At 35.9% G+C, this 25,526-nt stretch overlaps 2 protein-coding genes across 3 annotated transcripts in view; one reads left to right on the forward strand and one right to left on the reverse strand.

The window, feature by feature from the left end:
• Window positions 1-337: 337 nt before the first annotated feature.
• Window positions 338-16,434, forward strand: LRIF1 (ligand dependent nuclear receptor interacting factor 1). Of its 2 annotated transcripts, XM_032361209.1 has the most exons (4): window positions 338-853; window positions 12,034-13,543; window positions 14,710-14,982; window positions 15,976-16,434. In XM_032361209.1, exons 1-4 carry the CDS (start codon window positions 786-788, stop codon window positions 16,411-16,413), a joined length of 2,289 nt encoding a protein of 762 aa, XP_032217100.1. In that variant the 5' UTR covers window positions 338-785; the 3' UTR covers window positions 16,414-16,434. The 2 variants fall into 2 exon arrangements, with proteins under 2 accessions (XP_032217100.1, XP_032217101.1); XM_032361210.1 differs by lacking the exon at window positions 12,034-13,543 and having other exon boundaries at window positions 340-853.
• CD53 (CD53 molecule) overlaps window positions 12,598-25,526 on the reverse strand; it is a 58,092-nt gene continuing 45,163 nt past the window's right edge. The window contains exon 8 of the mRNA XM_032361212.1: window positions 12,598-12,668. Coding sequence (XP_032217103.1) covers window positions 12,654-12,668 — 15 coding nt within the window. The 3' untranslated portion in view covers window positions 12,598-12,653. The remainder of the gene's footprint in view (window positions 12,669-25,526) is intronic.

Consider the following 25,526-nt stretch of genomic DNA (forward strand, 5'->3'; position numbering starts at 1 on the left):
AGAAACCCTATAAAGCAGCAAGAAATACAGCGCTGGCTACACGCAGGCGTCTAAAAGGTTCACACATCACCAGTGCACAGAGTCCAAAAGAGCCTTCCGACCCCTTTTAAAGCACTGGCGGGAAAGGAAAACTTACACTACCGGCTAACACATAGGCTGAAAATTTACGAATGACCCCGGAAACATTTTATTTTGCGTAGAAATCTTGAGAATATTCTTTTGTGATTCGTTATTTGATCCGGAAGAAGAGAGAGCAAACGCCACTTGCGATTGGATCCCATCATAAGGGCGGTGCTTCAGCGAGCCAGTCACCTTGGCAACCGGACGTGACGAACCCGGAAGCCAGTCTGAGCTTTGCCCGGCTGGCTACTGCGGTGGGCGGGGTCGGCCGGGCCAGTCCCGCACGGTCTTCTCCACTGACCCGGCACCCCTAGAGGCGGCGCCGTTAAAGCCACGCCTTCCGTGTTGTCTCCGGATGGCTCTGAAGCGATGTCGTAGGCTCGCCGGGGCGGAGACTCGGGCCGCTCCTCTCAGAGGCTAGGACCCGAGCGGCGTCGTCACCCGCTTGGATTCTTCCGGTTTGTGGTGGCTGCGTCGCGTCTTTCCGAAGGCTAGGGATACGCCCTCCCTAGACCCTGCCGTCGCCCTCCTTTCAGCATCGAACCTGAGTTGCTCCGGGACACCTCCAGCCCAACCTTCTTTCGCTCAGGTTCTCTCCCTTTGGAGGACCTCGGCCCCCCATTGCCCACTTTCCTGGATGTGCTGGCCCCTCCCACCCCTCTAAAATGTCCAATAACCTACAGAGGGTCTTCCTGAAACCCGCAGAGGAAAAGTCAGGCAACGCCTCGCAGTGGTAAGTACCGGTTTCGAATCTCCCTCGACACACTGCCCCTCGCCCGCCTCTTAGCAGGGTGCTGAGTCGGCCGTCGTTTCCGGACGCCCTGAGAGTCAGAGGAGCGTAACCCCGTAGTGGGGGCGACTGCCGGGCTCGTCCCTTGGGCTCCTCAGAGCCCTCAGAGCGCGCCTCGCTTGGAAGCGTAAAGCCTCTTCAGACCCTGACGCGGGCAGCCTCGGCCGCGGTTCCGCAGGATTCCAGCGTCTCAAGTTTCATAGGCGAAGGAGTAGATCTCCACGGGAGAGGAAGACCAACATGGCCGACGCTCCTGTGTGACTAAAACTTTCTGGAAGATTCTCGCGCACTCGCAGAAAAACACGCCGCGCCCAGCACGGAATAATAGCAAGTGCAGCCCAGGTGGCGCTGGACCTTCCGTGGAAATAGCTATTATTTAAGAGTTAGTGAAAAGGGAAGGAAAAATTTGTGCAGATGATAAGTACATGAATTCAGAAACTGAAAAATTGATACAGAGCTGGAATGGATTTTTAAAAAATTTCAAATAATAGTTTTTATATGCAAAGGAAGAAAAGTAGAGTAATTCTCATGTGAAATCCATCCTTTGGAACAGCGTGTTTGAAGCGGGTGTAATGAGAATGCCGTCTCTAATTGGATGTCTCTATACAGGAACTCTGACATAGGGAGATCGGTATTTCTTAAAAAGAGTTGCACATTTACAAGTTTTTTTTTTTTTTAATCACTCAGTTAGTAGTTTCTTTCTTTCTTTCTTTCTTTCTTTTTTTTTTTTTAAGGTTATGTTAGTCAAGATGAAATTAAACGGGAACAAAACTGTTAGAGAAGATCAAGTATTTTAAGTTGTAGACTCCATGGTCAGTGGATGTGTAATTGGTGAGAAAAAACTTAATGAGTCTCTGCAGAAGGAAAATGTGAAGAAAACATGGAAATTGGAATGTAAAATTCATGGAAGAGGATTTATGTTTGAAGAACATCAGTCTACCTAAATTTAACCCTAGCTTTGACATTTACTGTTCCTGAGGCCAAGTGCGTTCTCTCCAGTCTCCTTTCCAGTAAATAAGAGTGCCTAGAGATATTTTAAGGATCAAAAGAATGAGTATATGTGAAATACTTAGTGTAGGAAAAAAGAAAAGCAATACTTATATGTTATGTATTATTATTAGGAGAATACAACTTTATTTCTGTACAAATTTTAGCCCAGGAAATAGGTTTCTTTTAATTACAAGTAGAGGCAAAACGGAATTGTAATAACGACTGAAAAAGCACGCACAATATTTTAAGAAGAACTCACTAAATGCGATGGGCCAAAACAATATGAAGAACTGCCAAGAAAGAACCGTTGCATTTCATGTTGTAAAAAGAGCCAGCTTGTGTATACGGATAACGTTTGTTGGTTTCCTTTTGGTGGAAGCTGGGGGAAGAGGCAGAGATAGTACTCTGTATGGATGACAAAAAAGTACAATTACTTCCTAATAACTGTTCATTTCTTCTCATTTGTTTTGGTATCTGGATATTTGATGACATTTGACTTGCCGTAACTTAACACAATTTGTCTTAGGATTGCATTGTTTTTCAGTATTAGAAATAAGAATAAGAATTTAACATTTTTGTTTATTGTGTATTTTAACTCTTTTATTTAGTTTCTAAGCCTTTGGCTATCTGTATTTGACTTTTTTTTTTTTAATTACAAACAGTTGTATTTTGATTACATTCATAAGTCATTGGAAGTTCATTAACTCATTGGTTTATGCACTGTTTTCATCATCTTCAAATGCATTTATTTCTTCAGACCACTAAGGTTTGACATCACATTTTTGGAACATTACCAGATGCTTTTCTGAAATTATTTGACTCTTATTTTCGTTATTGCTTGCATATTTGATTCTATTCTGTTTTGTAAGTAACAATTGGCATGATGTACAACTATAACTTAAAAATCATTTGATTAATATCAGCTGTTGGAAGTTTGGTTTCCTTATTTTTCTGATAATTTTAATGGTACTAAATCATCTTCATAAACTTAAAATGAGTATGATTTATTTTCTATAGATGCTTGGATTTTTCTTGAGTTACTGCTGCTTGCTTTATAAGTTTTTCATTATTGGTTTTCAGAATGTTTATTTAATGTATATCTAATTCATCAGGGCATAAAGTATAAAAGTCTTTAGAGTACAAAGGAAAAATCTGGAAGATATTTGTGATAGAAGGCATTCAGTTTATCTAGATTGATGCTTTATCTGCAAAGAGCAAAGCAGGAGTTAGAATGGTATAGTGGAAAGAAGGTAAGCTTTGGAATTCTAGCAATCGAGGTTTATGTCCTAGTTTACCATTATAGTATAGTTCAAACATTTGGTTGAAAAACATTCACTGAGTGCCTACATGATAGACTTTGCTAAGTGGAGAGACTGACTAAAGAAGAGAATATGAACCATGCACGAAAAACCTTACAGTCTAGGGGGAGGTGATGTAATACACTTTTAAAATAGTGTTGTGCATAGGATGCTGTGAGAGCATAGAGAAAGGAAATTGTAGGAAAGGTTTATGGAGCACCTGAGTTTGGGAATGTAAGTGTCAGCTATCCAATTAAAGATGAATGCAGGCTGCATCCAAATGGAGGGAACTGGTAAATAAAGCACCAGTATGACTTATTACCAGGAATCAGTATTTTTGTTTGATTCTGTACTACAAGCAGGATAAATAGATAGCTCTTCGTTTGCTTTGCTCTGCTGGGAAGATTAGACTTAATCTATCTGAGGTCATTCAGAGGATTTTAAGAAAAGGTGGTCATGTTCCTGTGTGCATTATAGATAACTGATGGTAGTGTGGATTTGCGGGTGATGGATAAAGATTCTATTTAAGTTGTCCTTTCAGATTTCAGAGATTTTGAGGGCCTGAACTAGCTGATGTAGAGTAAGGTTGGATTCAAAGAAATACAGAAGGGAAAATGGGCAGATTTTGTCAGTGAATTGGCATGAGGAAAAGGGGATCAATTATAATGCCAATTATCTGGATAAGTATTGGTAAATTAATTGAGATGAGGTGAACACACCCCAAAAAAATAATCGAAGAGGTATTTGAATTTGAAACTCAGGCAGGGTCAGAGCTGAAAACAGAGATGTAAGTCATCAGCTCAGAGGTATTATAATAAAAGCCTGTGATGATACATGTCAGAATAATGAGAATCAGGAAGTGACTGGCAACTGGCCTCTATCTGCATTTAATCCTTTGTTGTTAGATGGGGAGCTAAAGTTAGTGTCCTCAGCAGTGGGCGTGGTTTGGTCAGAAACATGATGTTTCATTATCAGTTTATTGTGCATTTCCTTTGTAAAGTGTGTTATATTATCTTTACTGTTTTGGTGTGTAAGAAAGAGACATTGATACATATACCTGATGGGCTAACTGAAATCTGTTTCTCATTAATCTCTCACTTTAATCAGTCGAATATTTTGGATCCTGTTATGTTTGGTTTATACTAAAGCATATTCAAAAAAGTGGATGGGATTGTCAAAGAAAGCATGTAATTTTGAATAACTTATTTAATATTACTGAATCTCCAGCTATAAAAATCATAATGGCAATATCCACATTGCTGATACGTTTATCAGAATTAGAGTTAATGACAACTATTTACAATAATGGATCTATTATGTGTATAATATGTAGTATATATTGTTGTATGTTATTACATTATGTATATTGTGTATGTACATAATGTTAAATCATAGATGGAAAAAAATGCTAGCAGTTGAAAAAATATATTTCGCAAAAATATCTGCAAAATGTTCATAAGTCTGCAAAATTTTTATCATTCCATTTCTTATATGTGAATGTTTTATGTCAATATTAGAATAATTTAAAATGTCAAGTTATGTAAGTATGTTTAATATACTTTTTATTAAGAGTTCTCATACCTTTTTATTCAAGTTCTTACATTGTCAAAAAACTACCTGATTCATTTACTTATTTTTGGACACCAATTATATATTTTAATGGAATATGATAACTAGCATATATTGGACATTTATCATAATTCCAGCCAGTTATTTCATTTACTTCTCATTGCAAGCCTTACTGTCCCCATTTTGCAAATGAAGAAACAGATTCAAAGAAGTTAAGCAAATTTACTCCAATTAATTAACAATCGGAAGAGCCAAGATTAGAATCCTGTGAACTTTCTAATGTATTCTTTTCAGTTTTTTTAAAGTCTTAAACTTGACTGTGTTTGCAGTATAGTTCTCAGTTCAAACACCAACTGATCTAAAGTAACTAGCACATTGATGATTTTCTAAATTTTTAAATAACCACACCAGAACATGGGGTGCAGAATCTGATTCTAATTTTAGTTCTTTTTTTTTTTTTTTTTCTAATTTTAGTTCTAACATTAGCTAGCAGAATATGATTATTAAGAAGGAGAATCTTTATGAGGTTTTAGTTATAGGTGTTTTTTTTTCTCTTTTTGAATTAGTTATAGTTTAAATGGAATGTCTTTTCTAGATCTGAAAAAAAAGTATACTAATTGAAGAAGTATGAATTTCACCCTGATTTATTATTTTTTGCTTAGCATTCTACACTCCAGTTGAATTTTTAGAACTTATTCCATTTTCTGCTAGGAAATCATGGTGCTGTGGTTTTGTTTTGTTTTGTTTTGTTTTGTTTTTAATGATGACTTGTAGCAGGAGATAATTCAGCTAACATTTTTACAATGTGCCAGTTGCTCTTTTAGGTGGAGAGGATGTGAATTGGATAATGAATTGGATAATTTACCTTTAAGGAATTTATGGTCTCTTGTAGATAATGTGAATCTGTATTGATACACTGACATAGAAGTTGTATTTTCCTTCGTTTTTTTGGGGGGGAGGGGAAAGGGAAGAGAGAGGAAAAATGAATGATGAGACTTGAAAATAGTTTGTGCAATATAAATGTTTTCTGTAAAGCAGAAACATATAGGCCATATAATGAAGTATGTGAGTGAGGTATCAGAAGCCTGTGTCCTTTCTTTAAAAACCATACCAATTAAAAATGTACATTCCCATATGCAAATAATTATAAAAACATTATAAAAGTTCTGCTGTGTTGAAGCTTCTAGTCTGTGAGCCAGATATTATTGACAGATTCATTGACAAAAGTGTGTAAATAAACAAAAGGAGACTAAAGAAAAGGTATTGAGATAGTTCAGTTAAAGTAGAAATTTGAAAGAGCTCCATTTTTTATATAAGTTTTTTGAGGGCCTACTATACTTGGTATTGGGGGAATCATTACAAAGTAAATGATATAGTCTCTGTAAGAAAAACAAAATTTTACTTACTTTTTAGAAGACACTATATAGAAGGCATTATATAACTCCTAGCATTAGTGGCATCAGTGGGAGTACTTTAGGCATTTTTTTTTTAAAGATTTTATATTTGACAGAGAGGAATCACAAGCAGGCAGAGAGGCAGGCAGAGAGAAAGGAGGAAGCAGGCTCCCTGCTGAGCAGAGAACCCGATGCGGGCCTTGATCCCAGGACCCTGAGATCATGACCTGAGCTGAAGGCTTAATCCCAGGACCCTGAGATTATGACCTGAGCTGAAGGCTTAACCCACTGAGCCACCCAGGCGCCCTACTTTAGGCATTTTAAGTTGGAAGAAATCAATGTGAGTTTGACGGACTTGGAAATATTCGTGGAGAAGATGGAGTTGGTCCTCAGTTTATAGCTATGTTTTAGATTGTTGAAGAAAGAAAGAAAATAACCTGAAGAATACTTGGAGTAAATAATATACTTAGGATAATCAAGAATAATCCTCCAGGATCAGAGATTTTTAAGTTGAGAAGTTATAGATGGTACTGTTGTAGAGATTGGTTGGATCTAGATTTTAGACAATTTTTCAAGTCAAGCTGAATTGGCAGTGATGAATCATTGGAACGTTGAGAAAGGAGGTAGCAGGATGAAAATAATGCTTTAATCTTCCAGAGATTAAAAACTTAAAACTAGTTTAAAAGTGAAGCAAAATACAGGGGTGAGATAATGAGGACTGGACACAAGGTAATGCAGGTCTGATCTAGATAGTAGGAGTGGCAGTGGTGAAAGAGAAGAATGAGTAAAAGCTATAAAAAAAAAAAAAACTTTACAGACTCAGTGATTCATTCACTATGCATTTATTGAATGTTTACACTTTGTAAGCATCTATACAAGATGTTTAGGGTGAATCAAAGGTCAAAAGGGTGATAAAGGTAAGTCAGAGACGACTAGGTGATTTAAAACCTAAGTGACTTGGGAAATAGTAGTGCTAACCTATGACTGGATAACTGGGTGGTAGGATTAGAGTACTAGTTAACAGTAGAGAGTAATTTGAACTTGAAAGTCATGGTTTAAAAAAAAGTCATAGTATTAAAAGTGAAAATGTTTGGTAAGACAACACAGATAAGGAACTGAAGTCAATATTAGGGAATAGGAATAAAGGATATAACTATGGGAGTCACTATTGCAAAGGCAATAGTTGAAGCAGGTGATGCAATAGTTGAAGCATTTGGTTTTATGTTTAAGGAAGAATGTCTTGAGGAGAAACGGGTCAAGAGTTGTGCTTTGGGGAATAGACATAGTTGGATACTTAAAATGCAGAAAGTGAATAAGAAAGGAAACATTAAGAAAAACAAGCAAATTGTGCACAGTGGAATTCATGTTAGGTAGAGGTCCACAGTGTGTAATTAGCTAGAAATGTCAGTTTCACCAGGGGGCACCTAGACAGTGAGGATAAAGACAGATTTAACTGTGAGAACATAAATTGATAATCTTTGAGAATGAGATGTAGTAGAATAATGGGAAAGAAAATAGACTGCAAAAGAGAATGAATTTCTAGTGAACTTTTTGGCATATCAGTGACCAGAAGTTGGTAGATGGTCTTAATTGTGGTTCATGAACATCATCTACCAACTTCCTGTCACTGAATTTGGAACACAGGTCACAATCATCTCTCTAATCCTGTGTGACTTTAGCAATTATATGGATAATCTGTTAGTCATCTAGTCTTTCAGTATAAAGTTCTTTTTCTTTGGTGATCTTATTCTCCATTCTGTCGCCATCCATCCACTTCTGTAGTTCTTGTTGTAAGATTCAATTGCTGCATCTATGAAATTCTTGATTCAGGCATTCTCTTTTCTCAACACCAGTTGCTTTATTCCTAGCTTACTTTTTAAAGTACCACACTCTGTGGTGTTTTTTTTTTTTTCCTTAACTTTATCTGGCCTCCAGTCCAGTAATCCCTTCATTCTCTACTTTTGCCTTCTACTTTTTCCTTTTGTGTTCTCATTTTCTTCTCCTTCTGTTTAGATTCTATATGTCCTCATTTTAATAATTTTTACCAATATCCTAAATTATTTTGTTCCTCTTTGACTTTTTTGCCCCATTCTTCTGAAGCCGCTCCAACCCTGGATGAACTCAGGGATTTGCTTATACTTTGCTTAAACCTGATGAGACAAGGAAGATCTCACAAAAGCACAGACTGGTCTCACTATAAATTCATAATCTGCCTATATCCTTAGCTATCTTAGACTGTTTCAGATCTTTTTGATTCTCCTCAAATTTCTGTTTTTGCTCTCCTTATCACACCTTACACTTAATTAGCCCTCTTTATCCTCTAAATCTTGATAACTCAGAAGAGCATTAATTTATGCTCTGATTCATTTAACCTTAAAAAAGAGAAAACAGATCCCTTCTTGACCCCATTTAGCCTCCATCTACTTGCCAGTCTTTATCTTCCCTTTGACAGTCAAAGTTCATAAAAGTTGTCTGTACCTTCTATCTTAATATCCGTTTTTCATGTTAATTCCTGTGCAACTTTTGTCCTCCACCAAACTGTTTTTTTTTTTTTTTAAGATTTTATTTATTTATTTGACAAAGAAAGAGGGAGACAGTGAGAGAAGGAACACAAGCAGGGGGAGCAGGTGGGAGAGAAGCAGGCTTTCCTCCAAGCAGGGAGCCTCAGACTCAGGACTAGATCCTAAGACCCCAGGATCATGACCTGAGCCGAAGGCAGATGCCTAACGACTAAGCCACTCAGGTGCCCCCAAACTTTTTTTTCCATGCAAGTTTACATTTTAATCTGCATCCTACTTGGCTTGTTAGAACTTTTAAATAGACTTGCCCATTTTCTCAAAACTCTCTTCTTTTGGCTTCCATTGCATCAAAATCTCTTGGTTTTTGTTCTCCTGCTCAAAGAAAATGGGAGCCTGCTGAACTGTTTTAAGCAGGGAAGGATCTGTGGCTGAAGAAGAGACCAGTTATGAAGCTACTACAGTAGTGCAAGCCAGCAGTGATGTTTGCTTGAATAGAATGGAGGAAGATAGTTTGGAAAGAATTGAAAAGATTAAGGGAAATTTAGGAGATAATACCAACAGGATTTTGTGATAGATTAAATGTAGATGATTAGAAAGCAGGAAATTCCTTGTTCTGATTTATGATATGCCACTTATCATAGGGGAAGGAAAAAAAAAAAAACACTGGAAAAGTCCATGTTGAGTTTTAGGTGCATTTGAAATTCTGAATGGAAATGTCATTAGGGTAGTTGGATGTGTAAGTCTGAATCTCCAAAGAGCTAAGATGCAAAGCCTTTAATTGTTGCTGTACAAATGGAAATTTATTGAAGTCATGCACATTAAAGAAATAATTGAGAAAAGCTTAAGAGTAGGAAGAGAATTCAGTCTCAGCTTTGGTGAATTTCAGCATTTGAAGGTTGATTCAGGTAGGATGAGTTGAGTTGACAAGGAAGACCAAGGAACCATTATGGAAGTAGGAGAATGTCCTATCTAGGAAGCTTTTAAGAAAAGGAGCAAGCAGGGGCGCCTAGGTGGCTGAGTCATTAAGCATCTGCCTTCCACTTGGGTCATGATCCTTGAGTCCCAGGATTGAGCCCGCATCAGGCTCCCTTCTCAGCAGGAAGCCTGCTTCTCCCTCTCCCACTCCCCCTGTTTATGTTCCCTCTCTCATTGTGTCTCTCTCTGTCAAATAGGTAAATAAAATCTTAAAAAAAAAGGGGGGGGCAAGCATTTTTGTTCTCATCCAAATATAGTGTATCATTTATCTCACCTAATGATAATTGCCTGTTTACCTGTCCATATAGCCAACAGTTTAAGTTCTTTTGGGGATTGTGGGTCGAACTAGCTTGGAGACAAGCAAATATTTTCTGTAAAGAGCCAGATAGTAAATATTTCAGGCTTTGTGGGCCATATGATCATTTCTGGTGTAACTACTCAACTGTGTTATTGTAGCATGAGAGCAACCATATGTAGTACATTAAAGATGAGTGTGACTGTGTACTAATAAAACTTTACTTATGGATGCTGATATTTGAATCCCATAATTTGACAGATAACAAAATACTGCTCTTGTCACTTTTAAAAACCATTTCTTTTTATTCTTTTTTCTTTTTCTTTTTTTTAAAGATTTTATTTATTTATTGAGAGAGAGACAGTGAGAGAGAGCATGAGCAAGGAGAAGGTCAGAGGGAGAAGTAGACACCCCATGGAGCTGGGAGCCCGATGCGGGACTCGATCCCGGAATTCTGGGATCATGACCTGAGCCGAAGGCAGTCATCCAACCAACTGAGCCACCTAGGCGTCCCTAAAAACCATTTCTAATAGAAAAAACATTCTTAGCTTATGGGCTGCACAAAAACAGGTAGGGGGCAAAATTTGGCTGAAGGCTGTAGGTTACTAACCCTTTTCCCATAATTGAGCCAGGTGCCTGACCCATAACAGACACTCAAGTAAATTTTTGTTGAATAAATTAAAGTTGAATAAGTTCAGGCCTTTTCTCTGTTTTTTGGGGAGTGGGGAGGTAATGAAAGTAGGTTTAATTGTATTATTTTGGGTTACAGAAAAGTAAAACTGAGTTCCAGGGCTTCCTAGAATGCATAGTTTTTGGCTTTGATTTTTCTAATATGTAGGTTTTAAAAACACTTATGGGCAGTAAAACACACCTTTACATCATTGAGAATTCTAATTATTACTTGTTTTCATTTGGTCTTAGTCATATATAAGGTCATACTGTTGGTAGGACATGAACTCGGCATTTCTGTTGCTAGGATTTAGCATGAGAGACAGTCTATATGCAGGTGAACAAATAGATTAGTATATATTGACAACTTGTGATGTGTACCATGAAACTAACAGGTGTAGTATTATACACTAATTATGAAAGATGGGCAAAGATAGTTAAAGTGGTTAGAGAATGCATCTCTTGGGAAGTATTATTAATGCTGACACTTGAGTTATATGGGTGGGAGAGGAGAGGAGTAGCTAGGTAGAGAGCACATGTGATTACTCTGAGTCCCATGAGAACTGAGTATTTTCCAGGAACTGAAGTGGTTTTAAGCATAAATAACTTGAGGTATCTGTATTGAAGAAATCTACAAATAATTGCTTATAAAATAGAGATTGGTATATTTTGGATTTTTAAAAGTCAGAGAGTCTGTACTAAGATACATAAGTATCAGAATCAAAATAGGCTAGTTAAAAAAAAATATCCACTGTGTTCCACGTTCATTGAAAACCACTTAACTGAAATGGCATTGCTGTTATTTATATGGATTGATAGGCAGTGGGAACTAATATGAATAATTTCCATACCAAGGGCTATTTAGCACCAAACTTCAAATGTGCTAAAACAATAAGTCAAGGAAGAAAATGATTCCTACATGAGTTACTCCATTTAGTCTCCGAAAATGTGGTACACTAAGGTATCATACCGTAAGAGATTCCTTAAGCAAAAGAAGGATGGCTGACAGTAGGACTTGTGAGTCATTGTCAATGGGAAGAGCACAACAGATTGGAAAGGAGGACAGAAGGAAATAATATGAGTTAAAAAAAAGAAGGGAGAATACTACTAGTTTAAGAGGAAAATATTGTAATAGACATAATTTTATACACGGTAAAACCTTAGAAAAGTCTAATTTCCCCTTTACCTAACCATATGAGCAATTCTAAATCGAAGCTGATCATACCTTTATCTCTCCTTCAAAATCTTTGTTTTGCAGTATTTCACTTTGAAAACTCAAAGTGACAAATTATATACTTTTACCATATTTTATAAATTTTTATCTTTTTAAAATAATATTTGCAAATATCTGTTTTTAAATAAAATGTATATACCGTCTAGTATGTTGTATTGATTTACTCAATGTTCTTTTAAGTGTTTCAGGCTGCATGTACCAAGTAGTTCAGACGATTGGCTCCGATGGAAAAAATCTTCTGCAATTACTTCCAATTCCTAATTCTTCTGGAAATCTTATACCGCTAGTTCAATCTTCAGTCATGTCTGATGCTTTGAAAGGGAATACAGGAAGCCCAGTTCAAGTTACTTTTCAGACTCAGATTTCCAGCTCTTCCACAAGTGCATCAGTTCAATTGCCCATTTTTCAGCCAGCCAGTTCTTCAAACTATTTTCTTACAAGAACAGTAGATACAGCAGAAAAAGTTAGAGTTACTTCTGTGGGAACTGAAAATTTTACCTCATCAGTTTCTAAAGTTCAGAGTCATGGTGTGAAAATTGATGGACTCACCATGCAAACATTTGCTGTTTCTCCTTCCTCAACACAAAATGATTCACCTTATATTTTAGTAAATACTCAGAGTCTTCCAATGACTGTGAAGTCTCCAGTTTTGCCTTCTGGGCATCATTTACAGATTCCTGCCCATGCTGAAGTGAAATCTGTACCAGCGTCTTCATTGCCTCCTTCAGTTCAGCAAAAGATACTTGCAACTGCAACCACAAGTACCTCAGGAACAGTTGAGGCCTCCCAAATACCAACTGTTATTTACGTATCTCCTGTAAATACAGTGAAAAATGTAGTTACCAAGAACTTTCAAAACATTTACCCAAAACCTGTTACAGAAATAGCAAAGCCAGTGATACTAAATACCACACAAATTCCAATGAATGTTGCTAAAGAGACACAGTTAAAAGGTGGTCAGCATTCTCAAGCTGCTCCTGTGAAATGGATTTTTCAAGAAAATCTACAGCCTTGCAGTCCATCTCTTGTTCCTGTTAAGTCTTCAAATAATGTGGCTTCAAAGATTTTAAAAACTTTTGTAGATAGGAAAAATTTGGGAGATAACACTATAAATATGCCATCACTAAGTACTCTCAGTCCTAGTGGGACACAATCCAAAAGTATGCCTATTAAAGATAATGCCTTGGTTATGTTTAATGGGAAAGTCTATCTATTGGCTAAAAAGGGGACAGATGTTTTGCCATCACAAATTGACCAACAGAATTCTATTTCTCCTGATATTCCACCAAGAAAAGATACATCACAAATAGTGAGTTCAAGTCCAATCACAGAAATATCCAGAGAGGTTGTAAATATTGTTTTGGCTAAAAGTAAATCTTGCCAGATGGAGACAAAATCACTTTCAAATACTCAGCCTGCTTCCATGATCAATCTAAGGGCAGAGAAGAATAAAAAAGTGGAGAAACCATCTCTTTCTACCCCAAACCCACATAATATGAATCAATCCATTAACTACTTAAAACAGAGTAAGACTTTATTCACAAAGCCACACTTTCCAGATGGATTTAGTACAGTACAAAATGCCCCCAGAAAAGGAAATATCATCCAAAGCATAGAGAAAATAAGTTCCTCTGTTGATGCAACAACTCTTACTTCACAACAGTGTGTTTTCAGAGACCAAGAACCAAAGGTAATTTTCCCATGTCAGGGTGTTCTTTTTTTCTATCTATATAGAAAATTTTTCTTTCTTAATTCTCAAGTTAGTTACCTGTGATACCTCTTCCCCCTTCCTTTCCCATCCTCCACTCCCATCACACACAAATACCATACACACATGAATGCTTAATTAAGTCAAAGCTTTCATCTGAAAGAAATGTTTGAGGAGCATAATAGAGTACAAGCAGTACCTTTCTCTTAAATCATTTGGCATGCCAAATCTTTAAGACAAAATCAAACAAACAAAAAACTCAGCAACAAAGTTTAGAAGAGATAATGTGACATCAAAGCTTGGTAAAATTCTGTGTGTGTATATATATACATTTGTACACATATATATACATATATCTACTAGATCAATGTTAGTGTATGAAAAGATCAATACTATGCATCTAGGAGAGCTGGGTTTTTTGTCTGTGATGGTGGGTAGATGTCTGGCAGTTTTTTTAGGTAGATGGTAGAAGGAGCAGAATGGGGCTGATCAGTACTGTTTGGTCATTTGCGGAAATAGGATTTATTAACATCTTTTTGTTGTTGTTGTTGTTAATAGACAAGTTTCCCTTGTTTTTTTTTTTTTTAAAAGACCTTTCTGACTCTTCAATTATTCAACATATCCACATAGTTACCTTTCTGTTGTACTTAAGGTATGTGTCTATGCTAAGTATTTGTGCTCACTCTTTCCTTATGGAGTGATCTACTTAATAATGCCAGTGTATCTCCCCTTCAGTATAGAATTCATTGAATTCTAGATATGTAAGGAGGTAAATTCTGAAGTATAAGATTGATTAAAGGCATAAGACTTTTCCAGAAGACTATAATTTCCAACTAATGTTTTATAGATTATTTTTAACTTGTCATTAGTTTGTATTCTTATTTCAGTTTGAGAATCAACTGTCTGTTAACCTTTCTAGTACAAGAAAGCAAAATAAATGAGAAATTTTAAAGGGACAGTTTAAGTTTGTACTCAGTTAAATTCATTTTTTCAAGTGAGGGTGGTAAGATAAGGGTAATGTAAACCCCATTTAGGACTTTAGAGCATGATGTTTTAAGTAAGATGAGATGAACACTTAGCTGCTAGTCTGATAAAATAGCTTAAGTAATTAGCAGTATTGTTTGTGTGTTTTGTTTTCCTGATTCCAGATTCAGAATGAGATGGCATCAACATTCAAAAAAGTTACTCAAGAAAGAAATGACAAGAACCATTCCCAAGGAGGAAGCAGTAAGGCATCATATCTGAAGAGTGATGCAGAATTTAAAAAGATATTTGGTCTCACTAAAGATTTGAGAGTATGCCTTACTCGTATTCCTGATCATTTGGCCTCTGGAGAAGGTTTTGATTCCTTTAGCAGTTTGGTGAAGAGTGATACTTACAAAGAGACTGAATTGATAGTGAAGGAAGAAAAGAAAAAACAGGTAATAGATTTTTGATGTCCTTTGTAGTTACTCCACAGGTTCATGAATGTATTTTCTTAATTTGTTTTTTTAGTCTGTACATTGATATACATGATAGTTACCAAATTTGCATATGTGTATATATTATATGAAGTCAGTGTTAAAGAGAACCATATATACAAAGGTAAAAATACATCTCCAGTTAAAGATGTTGTATTGTTTCTATTCACCTATTTATTTTTTCATCAAAAAATTATAAGAAAATTCCCATAACTTTTTAATCTAGTTATCTTACTTTGAAGACCCAATGTAAAACAAATAATCCAACATGATCCAGTAAGCACTGGATATTAAACACAACTAATGAATAATTGAACACTACATCAAAAATTAATGCTGTACTATATGTTGGCTAATAGAACTTAATAAAAAAAATTTATAAATAATCCAAATGTAGGGAAAATATAAGCATGTAGCTGTTCATTGCAGTATTACCCTTAATATAAACATTTTAAGAACTCTACTTGGTCAATAATGGTGAAAAGAAACATCTGTATAATTTGGCCTATTACTCTACTCTACTTTGCCTATTACTCTTAGAAGTATATCATTATACTGTTTAATACCTCAACTTTAGATCAGAGACCAGTGAACCTTTGCCAATGAAAATCTTCAATATGTGCTTACTGTGGAAAAGGAAACAAAAAATTAAGTCAATTCTTTTTCTCAAGTACTTTACAAATGGCTGTTATAGTTTGGTGATAAATTGATACATCTAATACTTAAGTAGGAAAATGTGAATTAAGCAATTTCTTCTCTGTGAATATCAGTAGGACACTGCTGTTCATTTTAGTACTGTACAGTGGTAAACAATTTTTTGCTGTAGTTGTCAGTATATTTTGTTGAGTTTAGTTTTAGTACCTGTTACCTGCAGATCCTGTTAAATTTGAGAGCACACTGTCTATATGGCAATAATTTGTTTTTCTTTTGGAATCTTACTCAACATAACAACAGGGTTTTGATAAAAAAAGAAAAGCAAAAACCGTTAAGAAGATGGATCATACAAAGAAGAGAAAAACTGAGAGCGTGTATAACACAGCTGCAAATGGAGGAACTAACGTCACCAATTCCCAACTCGTCAGCAGTATTTTACCAACTTCAGATGTATCATGCCATAACATTCTCACAAGCCGCAACAAAACCAGAGAAGAAAAGAGAACTGAGGTTGAACATTATACCCCTGAGAACCAGGAAAAAGGCACATTGAGTTCAAATGCAGCTTTTGAACAGAGTCATTCCTTTAATAAAAATTACACTGAAGATATTTTCCCCATGACGCCACCAGAGTTAGAAGAAACCATTCGAGATGAAAAAATAAGAAGACTTAAACAGGTTCTGAGAGAGAAAGAAGCAGCTCTTGAAGAAATGCGTAAGAAGATGCAACAAAAATAATAAAATATTGCTATACTTAAAGACTGCAGTGAAATAGCTGTGATTTTTTTCATATACTTTTGCATTAAGTTAATTATAGATGCATTCTGAAAGTGTCTTTAAATATGAAACTTGTTTTTTCATCAGTTAATGATTAAATTTTATTTAAAGACTACAAAAAAGGTTGATTCACACATGCCTCTTGTGAATAATCTACATGCGGTATCTGAATCTTTGCCTAGATACTTTTTTTGGGGGAAGGAAAATTTTTCTATTTTTCTATTAATTAGAATTCCCAAAGTTTGAATATTTGTGCAAGGTTTTTTGTTTTTGTTTTTGTTTTTAATTGTCTACATCTTTAGCTGAACTGTACAGGTGTTATTCCAACAGTAGAGAATTTATTGTATACTACTGAAATTACACAGTCCAAGGGAGGATACCAGTACTAACTTAGCCTTGCCAATGGGCTTATATATGTACTCAGGCTGTATCCATAAAATGATACCATTGTTGTAAATCTATTTTATTTCATGAAAAAAATGTATTATAACAGTATTATTTAAAAATTCAAACATTTCTCAGAGTGAGGGACACTTGTTTTGTGGCTTTTACAAAGTAGTTTTATATAATTCAAAATGGGTTTTAGAATCCAGGCTACATAGTGTAATGTTTGCTTAAAGTAATAAGTTATTATTCCTAGGTAAATGCTTTTTCTTCTTCTCCATCCTCTTCTTCCTCTTCTCCTCCTCCTCTTTTTTTTTTGGATTATGTACATATGTAACTATGTGAAAAGTAAATCTGAACAATGGCCTCACTTAATACTTTTTAAAAATTGTAAAGTATACTTTTTCTTAATGGAGGCAAACATTTTTCTGTCTGATTGTGTTTGATTTGGAGAGTTCAGGAGTTGTATGGGGATAGGGATTAATGGGAAGAAAGAAAAGTTTACCCCCCCCCCCAAAAAAAAAGATCTCCAGAAGTAAGGTCACATAAAAGTTATACATACTGAGAAAAATGCAAACTGATTGACTAAATTCTTCTGCCTTTTTTTCTTATACCAGTTTTATTGAGATAATTCATTTACCATAAATTCACCTCTTAAAAGTGTACAATTCAGTGGTTTTTATTATAGTCACAAAATTGTGCAACCATTAACATGACCTAATTTTAGGACATTCTCATCATTCCTCAAAGAACCTCATACCCATTAGCATTCACTCCCCAGATCCTCCACCCCCTCAACTGTAGGCAACCACTAATATAGTTTATGTCTCTAGGGACTTGAGGAAATTTTTAAGCATGGTAGGAATTATTCAGGATGTTTTCTTATGTGATTGGCTTCTTTCACTTAGCTTAATGTTTTCAAGGCTCATCAGTGCTGTGGCATGTATTGGTACTTAATTCTTTTAAAATTTGCTGAACAATATTCCATTATATGAATATATCACACTTTGTTTTCCATTCATTGGTTTATGGACATTTGGGTTGTTTACAGTTTTGGCTTCTAGGCTCTTACGTTGCTGTGAATATTTTTGTATAAGTTTTTATGTGGACAAAAGAGTATATACCTAAGACTATAATTACTGGGTCATACCCTAACTCTGTTTAACGTTTTGCAGAACTGCCAAACTATACATGGGTATTTCTTACCCTCCTCCACCAAAATGGATCTTGTCAAGGATACCAGTGACTTCTGTGTTACTAGATATAGTAGTTATCTTAATTTATCTATCTGGGGAAATACAATTTCATGAATCAGTGCCTCCTTTGAAGAATTTTTAAATGTTTTGTTTTTAAAGATTTCATTTATTTATTTGACGGACAGAGATCGCAAGTAGGCAGAGAGGCAGGCAGAGAGAGAGGAAGGGAAGCAGGCTCCCTGCTGAGCAGAGAGCCTGATGTGGGGCTCGATCCTAGGACCCTGGAATCATGACCTGAGCTAAAGCCAGAGGCTTTAACCCACTGAGCCACCCAGGCGCCCCAAGAATTTTAAAGTGTTTTATTAAACAAGCAGTACATGTGCATTGTAAAAAACTTAAAAATACAGCAAACTGAAGTATTAAAAATTGAATCTTCATCATCACACTTTGAAATATTAATGTTGGGACATGGAGACACGTAATTACCTCTTTTATTAGGTTTATTCACAGTTATCTTACGGTTTTTGGGGTAGCTGTAAATGGGGTTGATTCCTTAATTTCTCTTTCTTTTGCTTAATTATTGGTGTATAGAATTGTAGCACATTTCTGTATGTTAATCATATCCTGTGACTTCACTGAATTTGTATATCAGTTCTAGTAATTTTCTGGTGAAGTCTTTAGGGTTTTATATATAAGGTATCATGTTATTTGCAAATAGTGAAAGTTTGACTTCTTGACAATTTGGAGGCCTTTTATTTCTTCTTGTCTGATTGCTGTGGCTAGGACTTCCAGTACTGCATTAAATAACAGTGGTTAGAGTGGACATCTCTGTCTTGTTCCTGAGCATAGAGGAAAAGCTCAGTTTTTCCCCATTGAGGATGGTATTAGCTGTGGGTTTTTTGTTCTCTCTAAACCTGCTTTATTGATGGCTTTTATTATGTGTGAATGTTGTACTTTATGAAATGCTTTTCTACGTCTACTGAAATGATCATACATTTGTATCCGTTTTTAATTAATGTGGTGTATCACATTGATTGATTTGTGAATATTGAACCATCCTTGCAAACCAGGAACAAATCCCACTTTATTACAGAGAATGATTTTTTTAATGTACTGTTGGATTCTGTTAGCTAGTATTTTTTTTTAAAAGATTTTATTTGTTTATTTGACAGAGATCACAAGTAGGCAGAGAGGCAGGCAGAGAGTGAGAGAGGGAAGCAGGCTCCCTGCTGAGCAGAGAGCCCGATGCGGGACTCGATCCCAGGACACTGGGATCACGACCTGAGCCGAAGGCAGCGGCTTAACCCACTGAGCTATTTTTTTTTTATTTATTTTTTTTATTTCCAGCATAACAGTATTCATTATTTTTGCACCACACCCCGTGCTCCATGCAATCCGTGCTATTTTTATAGAGAATTTTTACACCCATGTTCATCAAGGATATTGTCGCATACTCTTTGTCGTTGTTGTTGTGTATTTATCGGGTTTTGGTTTCAGGGTGATGTTGGTCTCATAGAATAAATTTGGAATTTTTCTTTTCTTATTTTTTGGAATAGTTTGAGAAGAATAGGTAGTAACTCTTCCCTAAATGTTTGATAGAGATCTCCTTTGAAACAAGCCATCTGGCCCTGGACTTGAGCGTTTTGGGAGATTTTTGATTACTGATTCAGTTTCTTTGCTGGTTATAGGTCTGTTGATGTTTTCTATTCCCATTTCAGTTTTCATAGTTTATATGTTTATTGGAATTTGTCCATTTCTTCCAGGTTGTCCAATTTATTGACATACAGTTTTTCATAATATTCTCATAATTTCTTGTTTATTTCTGTCATGTTAGTTATTTCTCTTCATCACTTGTGATTTTTATTTGGGTCTTTTCTCTTTTCTTTTTGATAAATCTGGCTAGAGGCTTATCAATTTCACTTTTTTTTTTTTTAAAGAACCATCTCCTGGTTTTCACCAATGTGTTCTGTTGTTTTTGTTTTTGTGGTATTTTGTTTGTTTTTCTGTATCATTTATTTCTGCTCTATATTTCTTCTGGCTTTAGACTTCATTTGTTGTTCTTTTTCCAGCTTCTGTAGGTTGGAGATATATAATTAAAGCCTTTTAGTAAATAGATATTTGAAGTCATAGGTCTGAATAACATCACTTAAGGAGATTGTATAAACACAGGATAAAATTTAAAGGTCGGGAAAAGGACAATCATGAATTTTGAGGATTGGAAGAAGTGAATGTTAAATGAATTGTATTTACAAATCCTTGAATAGTGTCTGACACATAGTAAACAATATATCAGTGTTTGTTAAATAAAATAAATTCTAAAATCACCCTGATATATTGCATTCATCTTCCATTTCATTTTCTTACCTGTTTTAGCCTACTTTCTCCTTTGATTTTTCTGCTTCTTTATATTAAGGTTTTGTTGATCATGAAATCAACAAGCACCTACATTTCTTCTGATATCATATTCCATTATGCTGAAATGAAATGCTTGAATCCTTTACTGTACCATACCACTAAAACTTAAGGTCTCCAACAACGTTAAAAATTTGCTGTATCTAATGTCAATTCTTAGGCTCTATCTTACTTGACCTGTTGGTAGCGTTTGACAATTTTTATCAGTCTGTCAGTGAAATGTGTTTTTCACTCGGCATCCAAAGCACCATATTCTTGTTTTCCTGCTTCCTTATTGGCTGCTCCTTCTGTCTCTTTGGCTGGTTCCTTACCTTCTCCATGATTTCTTAAATGGCTCAGTGTGTGTATGTCTTTTATTTTACATCTGTACTTGTGTTGACCTCATCTAGTTCTTACACATCAGTGCTTCTGCATACTACTATTCCCTTTGAACTTCAGCACTATATATCGAATCATCTTCTTGACATTACCACTTAGAAATTTGATTGGCATCTCAAGTTTGACATGATTCAGACCCAGCTTGTGTTTATCATCCACACCCCAAATTTGCCTCAACCAAGATTTTCTCTAAGTTAATGACAAATCTAGGCTTTCATTCTTTCAAACAGAAACGAGAAACCACCTTGATCTCTCTTTTGCTCATAACCTACAGCGTGTCTGTTAGGAAAATTTTCTGATTTACATTCCCATGATACCTGCAGTGTGACCATTGCTCACCACCTCTACTCTGACTACCTTCCTTTAATTCATCTGGATTATTGAAATAACCTTCTCCCTGTTTCCAAAAGTATCCTCCTACAACCTATACTTAGGACGATAGCTGAGTGATTTTGCTGTAAGGAGGGGGAAGGCACTAAAAACCCAATAGAAAAATGGGAAAAATACATGAACAGACAACTCACCATAAAAGATTTTAAAACAAACTGAAACATATAAAAAAATTCTCACATTCACTCAAAATTGGACAAATGCAAATTAAAACCATTCAAACCATTTCTCATTGGTGAGACTGGAAAAATTTTAAGAAAATGGCAACACATTCTGTTGGCAATGCTGTGAGGAAATAGACATGTTCATATATTGCTGATGGGACTACAGATTGTACAATTCTGAAGAGAAATTTGGCAATGTCAAAAACAAAATTTTCCTATGTATTGTTTTGACCAATGCAGCCAGCAATTCTAAGAATTCACCTTGAAGATATGCCTCCAACAATATGAAAATACATATGCACAAGTTTTTAATTACAGCATTGTTTTTTTAATTCCCAAGTATAGGAGGGAGCCCAAATGCCCATTCATAGGAAAGGGTTGAAAAAATCATAGTATATCTACACCATGGAGTACTAAGTAGCTGTAAGAAAAAAAAAGAAGAATATAACTGATACGGAGTGTTTTCTAAGACTTGCTGTAAAATGAAAAAAAAGTACCAAAGAATATATATAGCAACCACCTCTCATATAAGGAAAAAAGAGAAGAAAATAATAGATATCTGTTCATTTGTACAAAAGAAATTAAAGATAAACCAAAAACTAAATAAGGGGAAGAGAAAGAAGAGAAGGGGACTGGGTTAACAAGGATGAAGTACAATAATGTGTCTCTGATAATATCTTTGTGTATATAGCTCTTACTCTTAGAATCATAGAAGGGTTTTTGCATACCCTTTACATAACCCCAAATAAACAAATGATTAAAACCAAAAAGAAAATAGGGAACCTAAAAGGGAATGCAAATACTAACAAACGAAAGGGTATTTTACAAGAGAATAGCGTGAACACAAAGGGATGGGAAAGAAAGCTAACCTAAGTGACTTAGGAAGCAGTAGCTTCACCAGGCACTGGAAAAGCCAAAAGCTTAAATGCTGTAATCTGCTTGGTAAAAGTGTTTCCCATAGGAGTATGGGTTTGCAATCCCGACACTACCGTTACTTGTATACTAGAACTGAACAAATAAGTACATATATATTGTAGATAATGAGAGACCACTTTCACTGTTGGAAGATACTACGAGGAAAGGAGGAAGGCTAAAATAAACCCTGTGGTATTGGATTAGAATAAGAGGCATTAGTATAAACTCAGGTTTTTAAATATATATTCAGGCAGATAAATATACATATGGGTGTATGTGTGGGTTATACATACATACATACACTCATATACTTTCTAACTTTGTTCATTGGGATGGCCTAGAAGCAGTGACACTCCAGAACCATGAGCACACCTAACACCAAATCTTGGTTTCTAGACACATTCTTCAACATAAAGAACCAGGACTCCTTGCAGAAGTTGATTTCAGGACAGGCAAGAAAGATACAAAATGAGCCTAGAACATCTTGTGATGTCAGAAGGTAAGGAAATGCCCCCCAAATGATGGGGGAGAATTTGAAAACAGGAGCCAGTTTGAAGGAGTTCCTAATGGCCAAAACTGGAATACCTTGAACAATGGTATTTGACTTTAAGCCCTAGAACAAAATATGCCCAGTAAATCTATACCATATATATAAAAATCAAATATGTAAACAAGGGAGAAGGAACAGCTCTTCCTTACAATTGAATTCCAATTACTAGATGTAGACAGAAGGAGGGAATACAGAATTCATCATTGAAATTGCCCTAATTACTTGCAAACAAGATTCACCAATGGATGCTAGAATGATTAGGCAAAAGTTGGGGAAGAAACAAGATTTGCAGTTTCAAAGTATCTTCCCAAAGACGTTTATTAACTGTGAATGTAGAGATAGTCTTTAGTGGAGAAACCTAGCAGACACCAACCCATGCAAATGATCAAGGTAAATATCACCAGTAATAAGACATACCAATATCACAAATCCATTATATGATGCATAAAGTCACGTGTGTGGTAGTCTCCAAAAATATAAAACCTTTCTGTTATGAATGTTCGTTTCCCCCTGAAACTCATACTATGAAACCCTAACCCCCCATTCTGGCTGTATTTGGAGATAGGGGCTCTAAGGAAGTAATTAAGATTACATGAGATGGTAAGGATAGGGCCTTAATCCAATAGGATTAGAGTCCTTTATAAGAGGAGACTTCAGAGTGCACTCCTCTCTTCACACCCTCATCCAACACAAATGCACTAAGCCAGCAAGCTGAAACTGGGGAAAGGTTATGCCACGACTATAAGAATGATGCCATCTGCAAGTCAGGAAAAGGGCTCTCACCAGAAACTGAATTGAGTGGAACCTTGATCTTGAACTTCTAGAACTCTGAGAAATGATATTTTTGTTGCTTAAGCCACCTAGTCTGTGTTATTTTGCCATGGTAACCTTAGCAGACTAATATACTTTCCAAGCATGAGAAATTATCAGATAAACTCTATTTGTGGGGCATTCTACAAAATTACTGATTATTATTCTTCCAAAGTGTCAAGATCAAAAGACAAGGAAAAGAGTGAAGAACTGTTGCACACTGGAAGAAACTAAGGAGGGAAAAAAACCCCAAAACAACTACATGCAATAGGGGACCCAGGTTAGGATTGTGAAACAGAAAGATGATACAAGTGGAAAAAAAATATGTGAAATGTAATAAGACCTATAGTTTAGCTAATAATAATGCACGAACATTAATTGCCTATTATTGTTGTAGGGTGAGATAAGGGATATAAGGGAACTTTTTGTACTATTTTTGCATTTTTTCGGTAAGTCTAAAATTAGGTCAAAACAAAAGTTTAAAAACAAAAGAAAATCTTTTAAAATGTAAATCAGAACATTTCCTCCCGGTTCAAAATCCTCTAGTGGTTTTCTGTCTCACTCAGAATAGATGCCATCCAGACACCCCTGTATATCTGTTTTGAATGATGTATGATATCAGCAAAAATATATCTCATATACTCAAGAGCCCAGAAGATATACTTTTCATCTTTTCTTCTTGAATAAAACTACTTAAACACATACTATTACCACTGCTCATTGTGTCGTCTTTCAGAAAAATATTCCTACCTTTGGTAGCTTTGTAGTATGTCAGTTTGGCTAGGCTGTACTACATTTCCCAGAATTCGATTTGGTGTACATTTCCAGTTAGGGTTACAAAGAGATTCTTGTGGGAGAACTGGGGGGCAAAAGTGAAGCAACAGTTATCTTGTAGCCCTCACACATTGTCTCTGATCTATAGGCTCATCTTGGCGTGAGATAACAGCCAGATCCTAAACTACTTTATCTTCCCCTAGATCTTTCTTCAGCTTCTCTTACTCCAGGTGACTGTGTTTAGCTCTGTGAAAAAATCCCTGACTTTTGGAGGACACGTGTACCATCAAGAGCAGAGACAAAATGACTGACACAGACTTCGGTCTGTTCTGGTGGCCTTCAGCTTGTGCCTGTGTGTTCCAATTTGTTCTTACTCTCCCTCACACTACATTCATCTTTTCTTCCTGACTTTCTGCCCTGTGGAATTCAAGTTCCAGGATCAATGGGGAGACAGTGTCTTCTCACAAAGAGGCAAGAAGATCAGACTCCTGGAATCTTTCTACACACACACCACATTGTAGTAGTTCTGCTTCTTTGAACTCTGACTGATACACTACTCTTGAATTTATAAAGAAATTCACCAATAATTTCTCCTAAGCATTTTAGAATTTTGCTTTCAAAGAATGGTCTTTACCTCATGTTGATTTTTGTGAATTGTGTGAATAAGAAGTGCAATTTCATTTTTTCCATATGTTTAACAAATCACACCAGCATTTTTAATTGAAAAGTCATAATTTTTTTTGAATGACATTGAATAACAACTTTATATAGTAGGTGTCTATATGTGTGTGGACTTATTTTCCTTGTCTTTCTCTTAGGTTCCATTGGTATATCTATGTCTCAGTAATGTGTTTTGATTACAAAAGCTTTAATATAAATCTTTTTAAAAAGATTTTATTTATTTATTTGACAGACAGAGATCACATGTAGGCAGAAAGGCAGGCAGAGAGAGAGAGAGAGAGAGAGGAGGAGGAAGCAGGCTCTCTGCTGAGCAGAGAGCCTGATGTGGGGCTCGATCCCAGGACCCTGAGATCATGACCTGAGCTGAAGGCAGAGGCTTTAACCCACTGAGCAACCCAGGTGCCCCAAGCTTAAATCTTA

This window comes from Mustela erminea, chromosome 10 (assembly GCF_009829155.1).
Source record: "Mustela erminea isolate mMusErm1 chromosome 10, mMusErm1.Pri, whole genome shotgun sequence".
Lineage (NCBI taxonomy): Eukaryota > Metazoa > Chordata > Mammalia > Carnivora > Mustelidae > Mustela > Mustela erminea.